Source organism: Dromaius novaehollandiae, chromosome 4, assembly GCF_036370855.1.
Source record: "Dromaius novaehollandiae isolate bDroNov1 chromosome 4, bDroNov1.hap1, whole genome shotgun sequence".
NCBI classification, from domain to species: domain Eukaryota; kingdom Metazoa; phylum Chordata; class Aves; order Casuariiformes; family Dromaiidae; genus Dromaius; species Dromaius novaehollandiae.
In genome coordinates, this window is record NC_088101.1 from 81,599,789 (window position 1) to 81,620,130 (window position 20,342).

The 20,342-nt window shown below is 45.4% G+C and overlaps 1 protein-coding gene across 2 annotated transcripts in view; it reads right to left on the reverse strand.

The window, feature by feature from the left end:
* Positions 1-722: 722 nt before the first annotated feature.
* REEP1 (receptor accessory protein 1) overlaps positions 723-20,342 on the reverse strand; it is a 69,356-nt gene continuing 49,736 nt past the window's right edge. Inside the window, exons 7-9 of one of the 2 annotated variants that reach the window (XM_026112802.2) lie at positions 16,223-16,258; positions 7,365-7,504; positions 723-4,631 (exon numbers count right to left, since the gene is read on the reverse strand). In XM_026112802.2, the coding sequence (XP_025968587.2) occupies positions 4,560-4,631; positions 7,365-7,504; positions 16,223-16,258 (248 nt within the window). In that variant the 3' untranslated portion in view covers positions 723-4,559. The remainder of the gene's footprint in view (positions 4,632-7,364; positions 7,505-16,222; positions 16,259-20,342) is intronic. The other variant, XM_026112801.2, reaches the window with a different exon arrangement.

Genomic DNA, 20,342 nt, shown 5'->3' on the forward strand with positions numbered 1-20,342 from the left:
CATACTTTAAAATCTTCTAAAGAATCATGTTTAGATAACTTCAGGATATTTTTTGCTCTGTCCGTAGCTATTGGTGGCTCCCTGAATGGAGTTTCTTTGGGGAAGGGGAGAAAGGAGAGGAGGGTCCCATTTCAGCATTGCTGCCTGTTACGGTACCGGATAGACTGCTGCCACATCTCCCATGTTGGGGAGCACAGAAAAACGGGCATTGCATGGTTACCTGCAGTTTTGATAACCGATTAAAAAAGAAAAAAAAAGTATTAGCCAAATTTAATTATAGAATTTCATTACAGGACTCAAAGTTTATAATTTGTGTTGGTTTTTTGAGCAGTAGAATAGACTCTTTGGGTCCTACTCTACATGCTCAAGCAGTGAATTCTGAATATTTTCTCACTTACTCTTTCTTTAAGCATAGCTATACCTTACACTGCATATTGCATATCTCTGATCACAGGTATGCATGAAAGAACTTATTACAGGGTCCTTTTGCAGTGTGAGATGCGACTAGTTTCCGGTTTTGGTAAGGGCTAGATCATGGGCTTTCTCTACAAAGCTGATACTCCAGCAAGTGAGAGAAAAGCAGTTGCTTCTAGCAGCAGCTTCAAAATATTCACTAATAATTTTAAGCGGATAGTCTCTGTTTATGGGCTCCAGAGCCACCTGTTCAACAAGAGGTGGTTTGCTGTACAAGGCTGTAGCGTTTCAATGAATTCACTGGTTACTCAGAGTGTTCAGTAGCTGTATTTTTTCCAGTTCGTAGTACAGAGAAAAGTTCTGAAGGACATGCAGCACTTAGTGAATACATCTATATACAGTTAGCCAGAATCGAGATTAAAAATAATACAGCAATAAAAGTAATTATTCTGGCCTGCCAGATACATTGAACAGAATAAAGATGTTTTCTTTATTTTTTAAAAGAAAAGATTAAGACTTTATTCAAGATGTATATTGAGCAGTATAACAAAACCAGCAAAACATCAACCTTTGGAATACTGTTGTAATGTCCATCCTGGTGAGGCATTAAGTGTACTGTTTCATCACAGATCTTTTCTACTGATTACAGAAAGAAATCACATGAAGTGCACAGTTATGATTCTTAAATAGTTTGTATAAATGCAAATCCCAACATGGTGTTCTCTGCTACTTCAAATATGGTGCTAGATGCAAAACTGGTACCCAGAACAGACAGCAAAAAGGAGACGGTGATTAACGAGCGTTCAGTCACAAGTACATAGATGTCATTACTACAGGAGAACACATTTCAGAGAGCAGTCAGAGGCAGCAGGTTGTTTACACAAGGCTAAGGAGCGTTATACCTCTCTAAGCAGCTTTCTTCCCTCCCTTTAGGAACAAATAACCTGATTTTCCTTTCCTTTTGTGCTGGGTTTGCACTTACACAATTTAGATTGATATGGCATTATTTCAAGTGATTAGACATGAAGTCTTTCTTGTCTTTATTTGGCATGACCCTGATTCAGCAGTTGGCAACCACTGCAACTGCACTGATGCTGGCCCCAAGAGGAGAAAGGGGTCATGGAGGATTGCACTGAGCTGCTCCAAGTTTATTCTGTTTATAATTGAGGTGAGTTTATGGTATCGTGGTGAGGTAACTTACAGGCCCGTTTACCATAGAATGTCTTCAGCTGCAGTTTCTGTACCTTCAAAGCCTCAATTTTCCTTGCATGCAATAATGAATGTTTCACATGAGACCACCCTTACCCTGATTTAAGGTTGTCTTTTCTCAGGCTGACCTATAACTCTTAAGGTTATGTGTTCCAGGCCTTCTGCTGAGAAGTGGGAAGGTGGTGCCTGCTCTGCAGGAATGATTGTAGAGGCCAGCTGCCCGATGGCCTCTATGAACAGGCTTTTCTTAACCCCGGGAATCCCAGATCTGTAGCTATTCTAAGCCATCAGCGGAGCGATTGCGTGCTTTGAGGAGGAGGGAGTAATCTGCAAGCTGCAGAGCCAACCGTCACAGCCCGAGGTGTGAGGAAGCTGAGCAGTGCTTTCCCATGGCCACCCGTGAATCCTCTCCTCTATCTGATCGAGTTTTGCAAACTCTGGCTTGCCACGAGGGGTCAGCATCAGAGTAGGAACACGACTCGCTGAATCAGGCTCGTTCCCTGACAGAGACTAAAGAAAAACTGGAACAAAAAAACTTCATGTCTGGTGTTTATTTTAAATAAATGCAATAGCCAAGTAGTAAAATGACAAACTTGGGGCAACATCTGTAAACAACCTCTGTGTGGAATATGACGAATTAAAAGCGAATGACCACTCTATTCTGTATACAGAACACTACAGCACTAAGTGTACGTGTTTAGGCATTCACATTTCCTGTCTACCTATCTATACACAAATATACAGCTCAGTTGATAAATTAATACATTTTTGCCAGAGATATGAAAAGTCTTTTTTTTTCTCATTTATACAGTGAATGTTTTGAGAGATATAAGGCAACTCCCTTGTCAACAATTTCACCTCAGCACTTAAGAAAATCTAAACAGTCAAGTTTACAGTAAAACAGCAGATTAGACGCACATTTAATAATTTTAGAATCAATGTTAATACAGCGTGTCTGAGAATAGAATTTGTCAGATGTTATGTAGCTCTATGGGGTTTTTTTTGGCATTATTGAGTGCAAACTTGTCAGCTTTTTTTTAATCTTATGGCAGCCTATTGCATAGCAGACAAACAGCTTGCTTGCAACAGGATTTTATTTTCTGCTAACACTGCAAGCAGTTTTTCTATTTCTTTTTAATGTTTGCCAAAAGAAATCAAATAAACTCTAAAGCTGCTTAAAAATAAAACACGCAAGGTTAGCTCCTCAAAGCTTTTGCTGTGTATCTTCTAAGGACTGACTCTTTTGTAACTGCTATTTAGACAGATTTTGTTTTCAGTTTACCTTCTGAAAACTGTTTCCTTCTTACCCATTTCAAAATATGATTGAACTAGCACATGAAAAGGAAATAAAATTCTCAGGTAATGGGGCCAAATATTGTGGCAGACACAGGAAATACCTGCTTGTTTTTTCCACTTCCTAGCCAGGTCAGATAAACGTTTGTGTGCGCGCATAGTTTATCTCTCTCTTCCCCACATACTCTGGAAGCTCTGGGGAGACCCTCGAGGATGCATCAGAACGGGACAGCTGGGATACGGATGCATATCCGGCAGAGAAGAGCTTTTAAAGGCCACTTCAGATTTATTTCTGAGCCTGATACACTCCAACCGGCTACTGGCATCCTGGTCTGCTGCACCTGCACACGATTAACAGTACTATTCCTAATCAAGTCCGTGTATTGATCCATTAGTGATGGCACTTCTACATAATGCTAAATGTTTTTCTAGTCTATGAGATAGGTCCGAGAGCAAACACAGAGAGTCACGTAATTAACTTATGTGTGAACTTCACATGCTTAACACTTACAAGAGACACCAACTTGAAGCACAAATACACAAATCCTACAACGTCTTCCTCTTCTTTTATGTTTCTCATTTATATATGGATACAAATACACCATTCAGTCTGGTTCTGGTGATTCTAACCAAACTCCATGCTACAGGCAAAAACTGCAGGCCTAAAAAGGAAGCTCGGCCCCAGTGCCCCGCTCTGCTCGTGTAAGTAGAAATCCAGCACCACACCAGGAAAGCAGAACACTGGAGCTGACGTTGTTACACGCCGGGGAGAAAGGTGCGTTTTTCCCCTGGAAATAAGTCACTAAAATCATTCTAAATTCTGTTGCTGCAGCAATTACGAGCCTGGCTTGCTCACACTTTAAAACTGGCAGTAGAACATTTGCGACAAGCAATACGACCTGGTTCTAGCCTCCATCATTTTCCACACAATACTCTCTTGGCTCAGGCTGATCAAAATTAAGACTCCCCCTTCATTACTTTGTTGAAACCATTAATTTTATCTTGCGCATCTCTTCCTCATCCTCTCTAAGTGGTTCTGTCTCTACATTTTTAGTACAGTGGTTCTCTCAGAATACATGTGATTGATTTGCAGAAAGAGAAATGGAGTTGCAGCTCAGCTTTTACTAATGAATCATGGGCATTTTGTACAGTCAAAATATTTCAACATTTGCTATATCATTCACAGTCTTGAGGAGGAAGGGAGGGAAGAGAAAGCCATGGCTTCTGCAAATCCACTTCATTAATGATAAAGCCATAAATAAGTACACGGTCAATGTATCATCATGAACAATTGATTAGTTTTGTTTTTACTGTGCATTCACAGAGCTAGAGCTATGCGGACACAAATAAGAATTATAAATGTACAGCCTTACAGGAGTAGCGTGAGCGGGTGTATATTCTGCGAACGAAACAAGGACTCGTATCTGCAGGGGCCTGTCAGATTGTCCTAACCATGTTGCAGACAAATGCGTGTAGAAGCGTTTAACAGAAGAATACAGAGACAGGAGAGAGAAAGGCCATGTCTACAATGCTGTACATCAAAGCACATCCATCCCGCTGCTGTTTTCTACATTATTAACACGTAGCTCTTTAAGGCAGAAGAGAGACATTCTGTGGATCTTGGTGCTATTGGCTCATTGCACTCACATTGTTTCAGTGGCAGAGGACGAGGTACTTTTCTTCCTGAAGCGAGGTCTAAGGGTCCTAGGCGGTGCCTGCAGAAAAGTGAGAGAAAACTTCATTAGCGCAGCAGGAGAAGGGTTGTTCTTTACATGGTGTCCCTGTGGAAATTATCCTGTTTCAGGTGTGAAGAAAGAGAGAAACAGATCCTTAGCCCTGAAGATCATTAATAAATGACCGGTTGAGGATTACCCCTTTTAAGAAAACTGTTGTAGACCTTTATCCAGGTTACACCACCACCACCTGACCCTCTGGCACTTGGTAAAAGCCATGGCTAAAGGCTGCTAATACTGCAATGGGCTAGGGAGCCAGGACGAGTTGGTGCAATTTACAGCAGCCCTTGGATCAAGAGAGCAAACTGGTGGTAGAAAGCCAAATCTAGTGTTTCCCAGTGCTCCCTGGGATGTCCAGAGCAGCTCCAGCATCTCTGAGGGTATAGGTCATTGGGACACTACAAACCAGAAGGGGTCCCCAAGGGGGAACCACCTGGGCCTGAATTTTCACAAGGCAGAGCTCTTTTGAAAGATCTCCATCACCTCAGCCTTGCTATAACGCAGTGATGCCTGCAAGTGCCTGCCAAATGGCCAGCACGGCTTCCTCGCCTGGCAGAAAGGCCAGACGCTCATTTGAAATTTTTTAAAAAGAGAACTATTGCAATTCTGCCTTGCAGTTAGCTGTTGCAGAGAGTAGCAGGCAGGCAAGTCACAGCATGACTCGCAGGCCAAGCTAAGGAGAGCCACTGAACGCCCGAGAGAAGATGCCAGACCAACTCCTTGAAATTGGTTTACTCTGATTAACCCCAGACTGCACAGACTGAAACAGAAATTAGCTAGAGTAGCAAACAGAGAAGCCCTTATCAGCAGCGTGTACTTCTCTCAGGAAAGCTTTGGCACGGCATCGTGTCTTGTGAGATTCACAAAAAAAGTTGTTACAGGACGTTAGAGAGGAGCATAAATTCTGAACGGAGATGCCTGTCATTGCATCAGATAACACCACAAGGCCTGGTAAGCCGTTCTGCTTCATTTACATAAATATCCAAAGCCTTGTTTTCCTTAACAGCATAAACCTTACCTGTGAGACTATGGCAGCATCCTACCATTCATAAATGAAGACTTAATCATTTCTATTTTAGAGGACTTTCCAATCCAAGATCAGGCTGCATTTTGTCCACATTCTTGTGATGTAGCCAGGTACAAACATGCACACAAATAAGGAACTGCAGCGCAGTGAAGTTTTGTTTAGACTCCAGCTGGCTTGCCCATAAACAAAAGAAGTTGCTGGCAGAGAGGGGATTAATCCAAATGCACCCAGCTTCCAAGCCTGAATTTTTTACCCAGGTCCCCACTGTGAATTCCCAAAGAGCTCAATGCATCAGGGTGGGATGGCTCCATCCAGAAAGGCCCAACCGGAGAACGGCTGAGGAAGGAAACTCTTGCTCATGGCAGTCAGTGATCCTGCACCACCAGACTCCATAACTGCTGGCTCCGAGTCACCACCTGCAAACCAGGAGCCCTGGGACACAGCTTGACCACTGGACTGGTACCTCCCGTAGCTTGGGAGAAGGCTACTCCTTGGGCAGCCAGTCCACCCTTACAGCAAAGCAGCCATTAACTACACATTAGCTTCTACATTGGGAATGAATAGCTCTGCCCCCTCTGGGAGGCCACTTGATAGCAATGAGAGTAGCTACGGAGGCTGCACCTTTTCATGGTAACAACAGATCAGCCCAGCTTTTGGTGACAGCCATCAGAGCATGAACCCCTTGGACAGGTGGGGTCCCTGCTGGGGCATCTACGCCCTGTCCCTACAGCAGGGCCAAGGCAGTCAAAAGCAACGCTGGGTATGAACAAGGAGCGTAACTGTGGGACATGTAAGGATTTCAGCACTCCTTTTACACTGGTGATCTCAGAGGTTGCAAGTAGCAGAAATAAAAACCCATTAGAAGAACAGAGAACCGCTGACTGAACCACACCACTCCCACACTCTCACACCGAGCCAAGGGAAGCTGGTGCAATCCCGCTTACCCATGGTGGAGATCTCCCTCTTGAGTCTGAGAGCTACATTAGGGCTGACAGCAGTGGCTCCGTTTCCACCACCTCCCAGATCTGGAAGGATTCTTCACCTATGGCATCTCTCACAGAGGTTGTATCTCCTCCGTAACAAAATGAGGATAAAATTCTTTTTGGCAAGCCAAAATATGAGATCTGCTCTCCTTCAGCTCTTTTTGCATCTTTGTAGCAAATTAAACCGCACTTGCTAACACAGTCTCTGATTGAAAAACCTATTGAAGTCACTGGAAAAACTCCTGATGATTTCAGTGGGGTTTGGCTAGGTGTGTATTGAAGCAAGAGGGACCAGGCTCTGAATTATGAGCTCTCTGGCTGTGGCTTCTGGCTATTCTCACCATAATTATCCTGCCTCAGGGATGAGAATATATTTTCCTCTGTGGAAATGAAAAACCACCTAGTGGTTGTTATCCAAATCTTCTCACTAAAATACCTCCTCATTAGCACGTGGTTTAGAGCTAGATCCAAATTTTGCAATTCAAATCCATCTCTGAAGCCTTCTGTAACTATTATCTCCACATGCACAGAATTCCAACTTTGATCAACGAACCCACACATGTGGAAAAATAAGCGTACCCATAGCAAACCCACCCCTGGAAGACTAGGAGTACATTGCTTAGAGTCAGTGTTTCTATGCCAAAGAGTTCAGCTGGACATTCAAGGAACCTCATAGGAGACAGAGCCTTGACAATATGGAAGTACCTCCAGGGGCTGATCCTTCCTTTTGGGCTTTTTGTTCATGGATGCACAATCCAATAAATCGTTCTCTTCATCGTCTGAGAACACAAAGCCTTTTGTTTCACAGTTTGCCTCACGTGGCTTTTCATACTTATTGTCCACATCTAATTAACATGGCCATTTACAGTCTAAATGTGAAGACAAAGGATGAGGAAGGTCAGCAGTAGTTTGATTCACATTCCACCAAACCCCATGTCACTGCAAAGCCATGCATCTTCCAGGGATTAATAGGCAGAAAGTTCACACATCACACTCTAGTAATAGCAGATGTGGGGTTAGAAATCAAAAGGCCCTAGTTTTGAATCCATTGTAAGCTCTATTTGGATTATTTTACATAAAATTTAGACTGAATTCACAGCCTCTGATGTTCTGGCTTTTGACTCCATTAGCAGATTTTGTTTATGTTTGGCTCAGGGATAAATGAGATCTCTTGAACTGCCAATCTCATCCATCGTTCCTGCAGCTACTGCTTCCAGGAGGAGTCTTCTCTGGAAGACACCAAATGAGAGCTGAAGCTCTGTGGACAGTAGGGAAATGGCTGTCTTGGAGGTGGAAATACACAGAGCTAAGCACAGCAGCACTAACCCACCTGAAGCTGAGAGAATTCAAGCCAGATGCCCAATTTAAGTTCCACTGAAGTTAACCAGACGAAGCTTTCTGCACCTCTGCAGACAGTTTCTTATCAGCAGGGCTGGAGCTTTCTTAGTTAAACTGACAATTATGCTTCTTCCATTCTGAAACATCTCAGGAGTGGAAGTATTGCTGTTTAGATGGCGTTAATCACAATTATTGGCTCTCTACTGAAGACCGTTCTGTAAGTACACATATAAAATAGTGCTTTGTACTTCACGTTTCAGACTGACGGCAAGTATCCACTGGACCGAACACTATAGCGAGAGGATTCTAAAATGCCTAATAATCATTACTCTATTTAGATCTTCAAAGCACAAAAGTGCTGAATTCTCAAACTGCTCTTTAAACTGGGTAATGGAGAGAGAAAGGGAAAGTGATTTGCCTACAGCAACATCACAAGTCAAGAGTAGGTCACTGGGGCTCTCTCCAGTGCCAAATTGAAGTCAACAGCTGAACGGTCTCAGCGCCTGTGCTCAGTGCACAGGATGTAGCTGCTGCTCCGGAGAGCAGTGCACACCATCCTCTGGCCACTGACCCTGTGTTTCTACCCTTTTGTCATCATTTGTATGGTGAGGTTGGAATACGCCAGCACAGGTTTTCAGGAAGAGCAGGAAACTGGCTTTTTTCCCAGTTGTACTGAAAATGCTGATACTCACATTGCAGAGAGGCCAGGGATAATTGCTGATTCGGGGGTTTTCTATATGTGACTGCGGTGCCAATACTATACTGTGGGGAGAATATTAAATGTTCTTTAGACCACATGGCAAATCGATCCAGGGACATTTTATTCTCTCCTTTCACTTGGGAAGCGAGATATCCTGGAAAAGCCCAGCTTAGGTCCTCCTGGTGCGGGAGTTGGTCCTTAAGGCCTCTCTGAGCCAAGGAAAGTGGAGTCAGATTGGCTTTAGATGTGGTTTGTTCAGATGCTGAACACAGCCTAAACCAAGGATGCCCAAATCTGCAGCCTGTAGGCCAAATACAACCCCAGACGCCAATTCACATGACTGCTCCCAGCTGCTCTGCTCTCCAGAGGTCCCTCAGGAGTGGACTGCAGGCTGGATAGGTAGTTCACCCGCTGTAAGCACCTGGGCCTTTTGAAAACGCACAGATCAACCCCAGCACACATACAATGCAGGCACAGTCCAGCAGTAGGGGCCAGACCGCTGCACCAGGCCTTCTCCTGCCAGCAGAGCCCATGGCCTGCCCTGCTGGGTGATCAAGTTTCGTGGCTGAAGTGACAGGGGCCAGCTGACTTCGCGCAGTTTGACTGTTTCCAGATGAGTAAAAATGGGTCAGGACTTCTTTAAACTGCCTCATTCAAGGCTTGCACAGTGGCACAGACTATTTTTAGCCCCACTTCAGCAGCATTAGAACCAGTCTGAAAGCAGGGGAGAATGTATTTCCTCACTGGATGAACATCAGCCCCTCAGCAATGGAAATCCCGTCTTGCTCCCCTTGCCATATTCTCTTTAGAGGAATGCAACCGGGGTCCAACAAGCCCAGCAGCACATCCCGAGGCATGTGCCCCTCTGAGCAGACAAGGGCTTTCCCTAGGGGAAAAAAGGGACATTCAAGAGAAGAAGTAGGGGGTGTTGAACAACCAGAGTTAGACAGAGCATCCAGCAGGATCAGGGATCAGACTGTGGAGACACAGGCAGCTAAAGCTGAGACTATATAGGATCAGGCAGATGTGCCCCATTCCCTTCAACCTCCAGCCAGCAGCTCCGCTGCGAAAAGGCACAGAAGGAACTGTCAGCCCTGACAATGTTTGCAGGAATCCCATGCTTTTCCAGTGTACGTTGCTTTCTTCTTTAATATTCTCTCCTTTGAATGGGTGTTGACGAGAAAAGCTATCCAGACGGCCCTGCCATCCATGTCTTCTCTCCGTCTCCAGGACAGACACGGTCTGCTGCAGGCTCTTCCAGAATTCCCATCAGGCTGAGTGTCATATCCCTGGGCAGGAGCTGCTCCTTGGGGACCAAGAGGAGGGATCAGTTGCCAAGCTGCCTGCATGTTGCTTTGACCCTTGTAGCAGAGGGTTTTGTAATGTCCATTGGAAACAAGGCTGAGACCCTTTTCTCCCCTACTTCATCTCATTGTGAATGAGGCACCAAAAACCAGCCAAATGGAAACCAGGTTTGTTTCGACCTTACTGAACTGGAAAAGGGAAGAAGAGGGTCTATCCCAGGTCTTTCCATTACATCTCTGACCATGGACCAGAGCAGATCTTGAACACAGGGCCCATCTTTTAAGACACTCAGCGAGAAGGGAAGATTCCCCTCCCCTGCTGACTCAGAGAGGACACTTGTACTGTGGGCACTCCCACCCTCGTATTGATCTGGGGTGCCAGACTTTGTCCTACATTTGTGGAGCCCACAACATGGTACTGCAGTGGGACTGGAGCAAACTTATCTCAGAAGGGCTGCCGATGAGTGAGCGCCAACTCTGAGGTTGGTTTTCTATGAACAGGACCATTACTGGATAAAATTCAAATTCAACACTTCTCTGCATCAGGAGACTGGGTCCTCTGCAGCAGAAAATAGGTGTAAAGCATGAAATTAATGACAATAATAAGCACACATGTGAGGAATTAGTGGGAAAAGGGATGAAGGCTTAAAGTAAATGGATAAGTTCTGGGACACCAAGATCTGATTCTGGGCAAGGGGCAGACTGAGGAGCAAAGCACTCTGTCAGGGCTGGCACAGGCTTCTTGAGGGCAGCACTTGGCCGTGAGTGACCTCCTGTGCGTTTCTAGGAGCCCTCTTCAGGATTGGAGGCCTTGGGGCCTCAGGGCACTATCAGATGTCCCAGAAGTGGCAGAGCTAGCAGTGTGCGCAGCTCCGGGGAAGCAGCTGACAGCCCCTGGGACCGTCTCACAGCCAGGAGGGGGCTGTGTGAAAGCACAGGACATACGTCAGATGCCTCCCCTGGCTCTCTTGTCCGTCAGAGCCTGTCACTCCCCATGTCAGAGCAGCGTGTGCTTGGGGGTGTCTCCACCTGTTACACTTACAGCTCCACATCTTTGCACGCAGGGGCAGATCCAAACCAGATTACACTCCTCTATTCATCAAGGAAATACAGACCCTGACTGCTTAGAAAGGGACCCCTTAATTCTAATTCTTCTGATCCTATCTTAATTCCTTCAAAGGGAACCGATATAACCAACGCATTGTGTGGGAAGCCTCGAAGCTGTGCATTTTTCTGATGAAAGCAGACATTCAAGTGCTTTGCAGAGTTGGATCTAAACTACTGAACGCACCGCAGGGAACAACCCAGCACTGACAAGAAAATGGAGAGCCAGATCTTTGTCATCTTTAATCTCTGTGATTCTACATGGGCTAAACAGTCTCACTTGTGAAACTCTTTTTACAATAACAAATGAGATTTTGTAGCAGGCTGTTTTCTCAGGAGGTGTTTGTTATTGACCAGGCTCTGATCTATACTGTTGTGCAAATCCAGCGTGACTCTGGATTTACACCAGTATAACAGAGGGCAGGACCTGGTCCAGTCAAATTATGAATGAGCAAAGGATGTTGACCTAGATCCTCTGAAATATTTGGACTTGAATGCATTTGCAGCCAGAATCAGGCACCCCAATACTTTGGAGAGGAGCTGGATCCCCCTTTTTTTCCCAGTCCATACTTCTTGGCCACCTGAGTTTAATTCCTCAGGGGCAATGGGGCAGATCACAGTCACATATTACACAGGAACTAAGTATTGTATTACTGTAATGGAAAACAAAGTCACTCCAAAGCTAAGCTTTCCCTCATATAAGGAGGTTTGCACACCACTTAATAAGAGAAAGAGAGCAGATATTTATTCTACGATGGTGATCAGCTTCTTTTCCCTGCAACAAAGACAAATTCACCATCATTTCCAGAAGACACTGACCCAAGTCATGTACCTTCCCAAACGTTTTCGTTGCCAAACTGAGAAGTTAGGAGCAGCCAACTCCACCAGCACACACTGCCCAGCAGCCACAAAACAGAGGGAGGCAGGATTTGTGTTTTCAAAGCTGAAGTCACGTGCAACCAAAGCAAACAAGTCTAGTCACATCATCAACAAAGTCATCAGTTAATGAAAATACATCCCACAAATGATTAAGTTGTTAAGTGCTATTCTATTCTAAACACCTCAGACGAAAACTCATGCAATCTGTAACACTTACATCGGAGTCCCATAGTATTTACATAGAGAAAAGGAAAGAATAAACTGTTAGGGGAAAACATTTGGGTGTAGAGGGGGGAGGAATATTGTTTGAGCACAGAAATCTTCATGTTTGCTGTTCATAACATCTGTGGTTGAACCGGAGTTCATTAAACAGCAATGTATGTTTTAACTTTCTGTTGCTAAAATGGAAATGAAAATGTTTCCTTCCCTGAATTAACAAAGATAAATATTAAAATGTTTTTAAATACCTAGAGAAACTCCCAAATTGTCATTCAGAGGATTGGTGTTTCAAATTATCCATGAAAAAAATTGATTCAACATTTAATAAAGGGAAGCTTTAAGGAACAAAATACTTAGAGCAACAGGAAGTTGTCATTTTTTCTTTAGTGGAATGATTCTTTTTCTTTTCAGTGAAGAAAGGTGAAAAAATCTGCAAATCGCCAGCACAAGAACTGAAAGCAAAATCAACTAAGAACAAAAGCGAAACCAAAGATCATGTAATTGTTTTAATTCAGAGACCTGTGAACGTCCCCTTGATGAAAAGTCAGTTAGTTTTTTTAAAAATACTTTTCACTGTAATAATCTTACGTGCAATTTGTAGCACACCACAAAGAAGGGACTGGATACATCTAATATACTAGTAGCATGATTTGTTTAATACATGGTTAAGTGAACGTCTCGTTAAAGTCCTTGCTCAGCTGGTTTGCTGATTGTGCGTGATCTGTCACCAGGTCTTCATGGGACTAAATCAGCCACATGTAGGAAAAGATCCAACATTATTTGGCTGGGAAATCTCCAGGAGCTGGCTTTATGCTACCATATCTTGTGCATGACTGACTGAATGAGTTGGCCAGGCTGACAGTCGGTGCTGAGCTGTAGCTCTAAAGGTGCATATTACTGTATCAGTCATGGATACGGAGCACAGTCCTGCAACGCTGCCTCACAAAATAGTCCCATTCATCACTAACGTCCTTGCACGTTTCATACATTGTCCAAGGCTTTGATCCACATTTTAGTATTAAATGTCCCCCTCTAACATATGCTCCCATAACATTCTCCTGATATACCACTGCTTCTTAAATACCTTCAAGGAATATTTATTCTCTTCCAAGATTAAAGTGGGGCCTCCCTCTCACTTATGCCACAGAAGATCTTTACAACAGTATCTGAGAGATGTTAATGGAGATAACACCATTGAACATGAAACTTGTTATTTCTTAAATGCGAGTTCCAGTCAAGCTTGTTTAACACTGCCCAGTATTTAAGCATTTATTTGGGCACTGTCAAAAGACAAACAGCTATCATTGGAGGTTTTCATCCCATCCTTCCTGAAGGGGAAAAACGGTTCTTATGTAATTGCATCATTGATTCTTAATGCTGCAGCCTGGCTTTCCACAGGGCTTGAACACAGAAGAAATAAATGAAAAACTTTTGTAAAGACCCTGGAAGGAGCTCTGCCTGGAAAGGCGTACCACTCAACAAAAGCAAGGAGAGCTGACAGAGAAGCTGTCAAGAAGACACATTTCAGTATACACAGCAGAACATGCCTGCATTTAGTGAAGCTGCCCAGAGCAAAGGGGGATCAATGTCTTGAATTGTCTCAGTGCCGTGTCACGTGCACGCCGTGAGGCCAGCCGGAGCGAGCCGACGGTGCAGAAAAAGCTCTTCTGTGAAACAAACATCAGCAGAAGAGGAGTCCACTGCCGTTGGACAACAGACCTACTCTTGCACGGGGCGATCCCATAGCGCAGTTAGGCATGGTCTTCAGTCTCTGCGTAAATGTATATTCTATGGTACCTGCAGGCCATGTTCTTATGAAGCCACCACGTTTTTGGTCAAAATTTTTCCTTGCCCAGTGCCTCTCTCACAACATTACACAGGGAGCAAGGGCAGCACACTTTTGTTCGTACCATATTGTGCTCTTTGAGATCTGTGTGGGTTTTTATGAGTCAGCCAGTGAGAGACATAATTGAGTTTCACCTGCAAGAGCATTAAGGCAACTGCTCCTGCCAAAAAGGCTGCATCATGGCTCTAAAACAGCCTTTAATATTCCTGCTTGAGATAAGGCTTGAGTCTCTGCCCACCTAGATTATAAACTCTCTGGGAATGAGGCAAGAAGTATTTTTATGTTTGTGTTCTGAAATTGGCTACACAAAAGCTTGTAGCAAAGAAAGATTGGTAGCAATAGTTCAGAGCAACTCAGTCTTAGCTAAATGAACTTGGCTTCTTTCTTCTCTCTGCTTTTCACAGAGTTGAGAAAATATATTGACATTACGTAGTCAGGGACCGGTTCTCTGAGCTACCAAAGCTGCACTTACAAAAGAGCATTTTAAATGGCAGCCCATTGTCTGGGAGTGCATTAATGCATCTATTGCCTTGGAGACAGAGAAAGGGCAGCCTGTGGAGGCAGAATGAACCCACTATGAGATAAAGCTTCACCATACTCTTATTGACATGAGCCGAGCGACTCGATTATGTCAGGAAAAAAAAATTAGTAAGAAAAGCCAATCTGAAAGACACTATACACAATTTAATGCCGACCAACATGACTTTGGGCCCAACTTGTAAACACATTGGGCTGATTGCTGCTGTAGCATCATTAAATGACTTCCCTAAGATTAAGTCATGACTATCAAGCACTTAAGGACTCAAGTGATTCTTTTTATAAATAACACTTTGGATTCAAATCTAAAAAAATAAGTTTAGGCTAAGGTTACAAGGGTGCTAATAAAATGTTCTGTGAATACAAGTGTTTAATGACTGCTTGAACAGATACCACTTTAAACAGTCTTCATTTTGCTGCACCGTGGCACGCTCACTGCGACCTGCACTAGTGCCAGAGAACCAGAAAAGGATCAAAAGGGAGGGTGACAAACCAAACACAAGGGCTGGTTTGCAAACGGTGCCAGGGAGTCAGGCTGTGAGCATTAATGCTGCTCAGCACTGAGCGGCACACGGGGTGCAAGGCGGTGGAAACGCACACCGTGCTTCTCTGGAAGTGATACGAGCCAGCTGCGTTTCCACAGCAGTGGCTGCAAAGTGGTGGCAGCGCTGAGATCCTTCGGTCCCTGCGCTGCTGTGTCTCAAAGGCACTTGCGGTGTGCAAAATAAGCACAAAGCACGCAAGATGAGTAGCAAAGCAGGGAGTTCAGAAAGTCTTTTGCTTCCACCAATGTGGGATGCTGCAGGTCAGGGTTTCTTCTTTCTCCCTAGCCAACCTGCTTGGCAGCCCCGTCCTCTTTTCCTGGCATGCCCAGATCAGAGGCTTTCCTCTGCTTTCGTCTCCCACTGTGACAAAACGCAGAAGAAGTGATACGGCTCGCTCTTAGCAACCAAGCTGATTGGCACAGCATTGAAAAGACCATCAGCAGCCAGGTCCTTCACTGCACTCCTAAGTTTGTAAACACGAACAAGCCAACAGACAGCAGGCATTTTACAGAAACGCCACCAGCACACACCAAAGCAGGGAGAGTCAGTTCAACCTGGCATTTACCTACCAGGTTCTGCTTCCGGGCTTTCCTATTTATCCTGCCTGTCCCAAGCACAAATGCCCCTTCCACACGGCAGAATCCTGCGCTAGGGTAAAGCCACCAATACAGAAACATGTGCCAATCCCTACTGTAGGGGTCAGTGCAAAACAGGGCTGGGACTGAAGGAGGTTTGCTCTTGCCGAGTTCCCAGCCGTTTCACTCCAGTCCTGGGGTGCAGGGGGGAGAGGAATTAAACTGGTGCAGCAAACACAGTGGTGCATCCTCTAGAGCAGAAAGGACTGAGGTTTCCCTTCGGAGAAACACTACGCAGCCTTGGTAACACAGGTCAGTACGGTGAAAAGCACTGCAATACTTGCCATCAGCACACACGCAGCTACAAACCCATTCACAGCCTGTCCTTCCCCTTGCTTCTCCCTGCTGTGTTAGGAAACCAGGGAGGAAGAGCGGCAGGAGCAAGCCAGGCCGGGGAACGCAGCCATGCCCGAAAGGGATGCGTGTATATCACGGCACGGGAAACCCAGCACTCACCTCTGAGGAGTCGGCATACTGCACAACACGTGCACACTGAAAGAGGAGCTGAGCGTTAAGACCTCATCATGCCAAACTAACTATGTCTTAGAAAACTCTTTACATTGCTCCCGCCACTGAACGGCCCCCGCGTGCGGTAAAGAAACAACTCTCTCTGTTCAGCAGCAAGCAGCATGGACCCAGAAACGTGAAGTGACTCACCCAAGGCTCTGTGCCTAAGAGGTATTAAGGCTGGGATTACGTACAGCTCCCTGGCTCTATTTTCAGACCACTAAACAGACACAACTTCTAACTAAGGGGGCCTGTGAATGTGGATAAGCAGTGCGTAATGCAGCGCAAAAAACTGTATGAGAATAAACACACGGTGCAATACTGGAGCCTGGATTTTTTCAGTAGATTTAGAGAGGACTGCTATTACAAGCACTGATACAGCCATTCACACAGCTTCTGAAGGAATATTATTCATAGATCTGTGATATTCTTAAATCAGGAACATGCTGAGGAGTTTTGTGGGGATTATATTTTAGTGGAATTACTATAAAGATGAAAGTAACCAAGGGAATTGCATTGCACCCTTCTGTGCAAATGCAGGTGATTCACAGGTGTTCACAAAATTTGTGGCCTTAACAGCTTCACCTCACGGATGGTTTGTGTCTCAGCAAACAGCCTAGAAAACATTTCCAGTTTGATCTTTGCAATATAATCCTTGTACTGGCATCAATGATTCCAGATAGAAGCAGCATTTGGAAAAAGCAAGGTTTGAGCAGCGTGTGATCTCTGTAGTCCCCGTTATTCTGCACTGTAGACACTGAAAGTCCTGCCGTCATTTCACAGTCATTTTAAACCAGCATAAAACAGCAAATGTCCCATTGCCCCTCGCACTCTGGCCTCCACCTTCCTTGTCTCAGTGCTGATGACTGTGCTGCTGCTCTTTAGTAGCTCGAGGATCTGACCCACACCAAGAGTAACCTGGCAGCAAGTAACAGCATTTAGCTTGAATCAGCTCCATGTTTGGGGTCATCACATGCAAACAAGATTTATACCTGTCCCAGGGAAAGGATGGTATGGGACAGAAGCAAGAAACTGGGTCGTGCCACTTCTTTCAGCAGCAGTGCTGGCTCACACTGGCTTCACTTTGCCATGAAACTATAGCCCCTGTGTAAAAGCGAGGAGTCTCAGCCAGCCCAAGAGGCCTGCTGTGGGTTTAGCTGTTGCCTCTGATTTCACATAGAAGGTGCTCAGATATTCCAGGTGATAGGACACAGTGACAAACTCAAAGAAAACTATACAAAAAGAAGACCAAAACCCAGCCCAAATGCTTAATTCCACTTTTTGTTCAACTTTCAGGACAAAACAAAATGGCAGGTGGAGTGAAGGACAGAGGGACAAAGCGTGATTTCCGTTACTGATCACAGTTTTTTAAAGTTTTATCCTCTGAGAGCTCAGACAACATATGTGTATGAGCTGTTCTCATACATCTTCCCAAAATTTTTCTGGTTGGCAGGTACACAGCTATCCAGGCATATCCTGACTGCTGATATCCCCCCACCTTTGCTGTGTTCTGCAAAGCCTTCAGAGTTGAAGTTCAAAAAGCAAAACAGCATGTGCTGTTTCGCAGCATGTGCTACTCCAGCCTGGACAGTGTCACCTCTGGCCACTGACATCTCTTGGTGCAATGCAAATCTCTCCTTGCTGAAGTAGGTCCCACTGACTCACCCAAAGCAAGCCCGGTCTCCGTGCCCAACTGACACCGGAGGTTTTAGCTGACATAAGCAACCAGAACACGTGTTTGTATCAACAGCAGCATTCAGCTTGGTGACAGACACGGTGGGCCACTATCTCATTCCTCAAATCACACGTGTCACTCATGAGCCATCAGAAAGGAACAAGTTTTTACTGGCACTGTCCAGGATGCTTTTGAGGCAATTAAGTAAGGTTAAGAAGTGCCAAAGCCCACTGTTAATACAAGCACGTCTGTATGTAGATTGTTACTGGGCATTCGCCAGAGCAACAGGACGGCCTTGAAAAGTACTGGGAAATATTGTCCTGGAGCTGCCAGGTCTCCGTAACAATGAGCAGTGCCTCAGGCATTCACAGCTCCCAGAAGAAAGGGGCAGCTCTGCCTGTGCAAGAAGCACAGGTCAGGACACGCATCAAAGCTAAAATATCACAGAGGCTGCCAGGAAGCTAAATCGAGAAACGCTGAGCTAAGAGCAAAGCGGAGATCAGACGGAGGACAGGTGGTCGGCCGGTTACACGCAGGAAGGGCGAGCGTCGGGTTTCCACCGCGCGTGTCCACGGAAGGGGTGCACGTGCTCCGGCGGGGCAGCGGCAACCACACGCAAGTGGCAGCGAAAGGAGCCTTGTCCCTTGTGTCGTCTGTACGTGGCTTCTGACTGGGAAGGAGGACAAGGGTCTTTCTGTGGGGAGCAGGGTGAAGACGCTGAGTGCCTGCGCTCCGGCTCAGCTGTCCGTACGAGCAGAACTGCTCGGCACATAGAGGGCTCCATTTACAGGCAGCAAAGACAGCTGGAGCTGCCCGGGCGACTCCGCTGTTGCTCAAGCGACAGCACAGCTGTCGGGTGCCTGGCCATGGGACCGCGGTGGCTCGGGGACGAGGGAGAGGAAAAGAAGGGGTGATTCCCGCTGGCTCAAAGGCCGCTCTCTGAATATTCAATTTCTTGGCCTCATAAGACATTCTTCAGTGAGCAAAAATAAACCTTTGCTGCGTCTGCATGTGGTCATTACCAACTAAATGCCAACCGCTTCACACAGTGCTTGTGTGAGTAGGGGACTTGGTGAGTCATAAATCAATCTAACCGGCATCAGCCACATTTTAAGAGCAACAACAATGGAAATGAAACAAGCTGAGCAGTTATTTAATGCAGCCTGAGGACAGCCTGGTCCTGTAGCCAGGTTTGGGCAGAGCCACAGCCCACTGGTGTCAGGAGAGTCCTTCCACTGTGTCAGTGGGCTTGAGAGACGCAGAACTGAAACCCAAACCGCTCCTGGTGCTCACCAGTGCGAGTTCCAACAGCCCCGTCTATCCAGGGAGGACAACAGGCCTCTTTCCATCCCTTTAGCTTTCCAAAGCAGTTTCTTTTAGATATGGTATCTGAATAACACCAAGTTTCACCCCGGATCTGGTTGTGTTTTCATTGCTCAGGGAACAGGATCCATCTATACTTCCTCACCCTCGATCTAAAGCGCCATCTCTTGTCTTTGCCACGCTGCTGTAAGCGAGGGTGTGCTTCCACGGCCCTTTCTTTCAGGGGCAAAATATGGACGTGTGAATAAGAAGTGAACACTGAAGAAATAAAGAACAGTAGTGCCAGGTCAGACCAAAGGTCTGGACAGATCTGTGACCTGTCACTGGCAGTGGCTGGCAGCATTTGCCGAGGAAAGAGCGTAACAACAGGGCCGGCAGTAGCAGTGCTTCCCCAGGATGCCCTCCCAGCTCCCACTGATTCCCAGCTCAGGGACTGCCGTCATCTCAGACCAAGAGCAGCAGGGCAGCTCTCCACAAACCAGCAGGCTTTGCTGTGAAAGTAGGTACCTGACAGCACAAGAAAATAACTCCTCATTTTCCCAAGGTGGGTTTGCTGCCTTAGGAGTACAGCTACACCATTTTCAGGATTTCTTCCCAAGCTTCCTGAGGAGCTTGTAAAGCATCTGCTAAGGCTGAACATAAAAGTCTGCTTGTGGGAAAGCAGACAGACACAAGCACTACAGTTACCGATCATTTGTAAATTCAGGCAACCTCTTTGAGCGGACAGCCTAAAAGAAGGGTAAACATAAAAATGGATATTTTAGTTGGCCAGAAGTGTCTCAGAGGTAGTGGCAAGATAGAGCACTGTTACTATTAACAGAGAAGTCCTCTTGCAAAACTGGGGTCAATACACAGACAGGCCTTTTTCACTGATCAGATATTTTACATGTTATGATCGTTGAACAGAGAAGCCACAGAAGAAATCTTCCAGGGCATTGACCATAAAATACATGAGCATCTTCTAGTCTATCATATATTGCTTTCAAGACCTATGTGCATGAGAAGCACAGTTTGTTCTGCTTTACCGATATACTGAGGAACAAAAACATGCTCTTGGCCACACCAGTATTT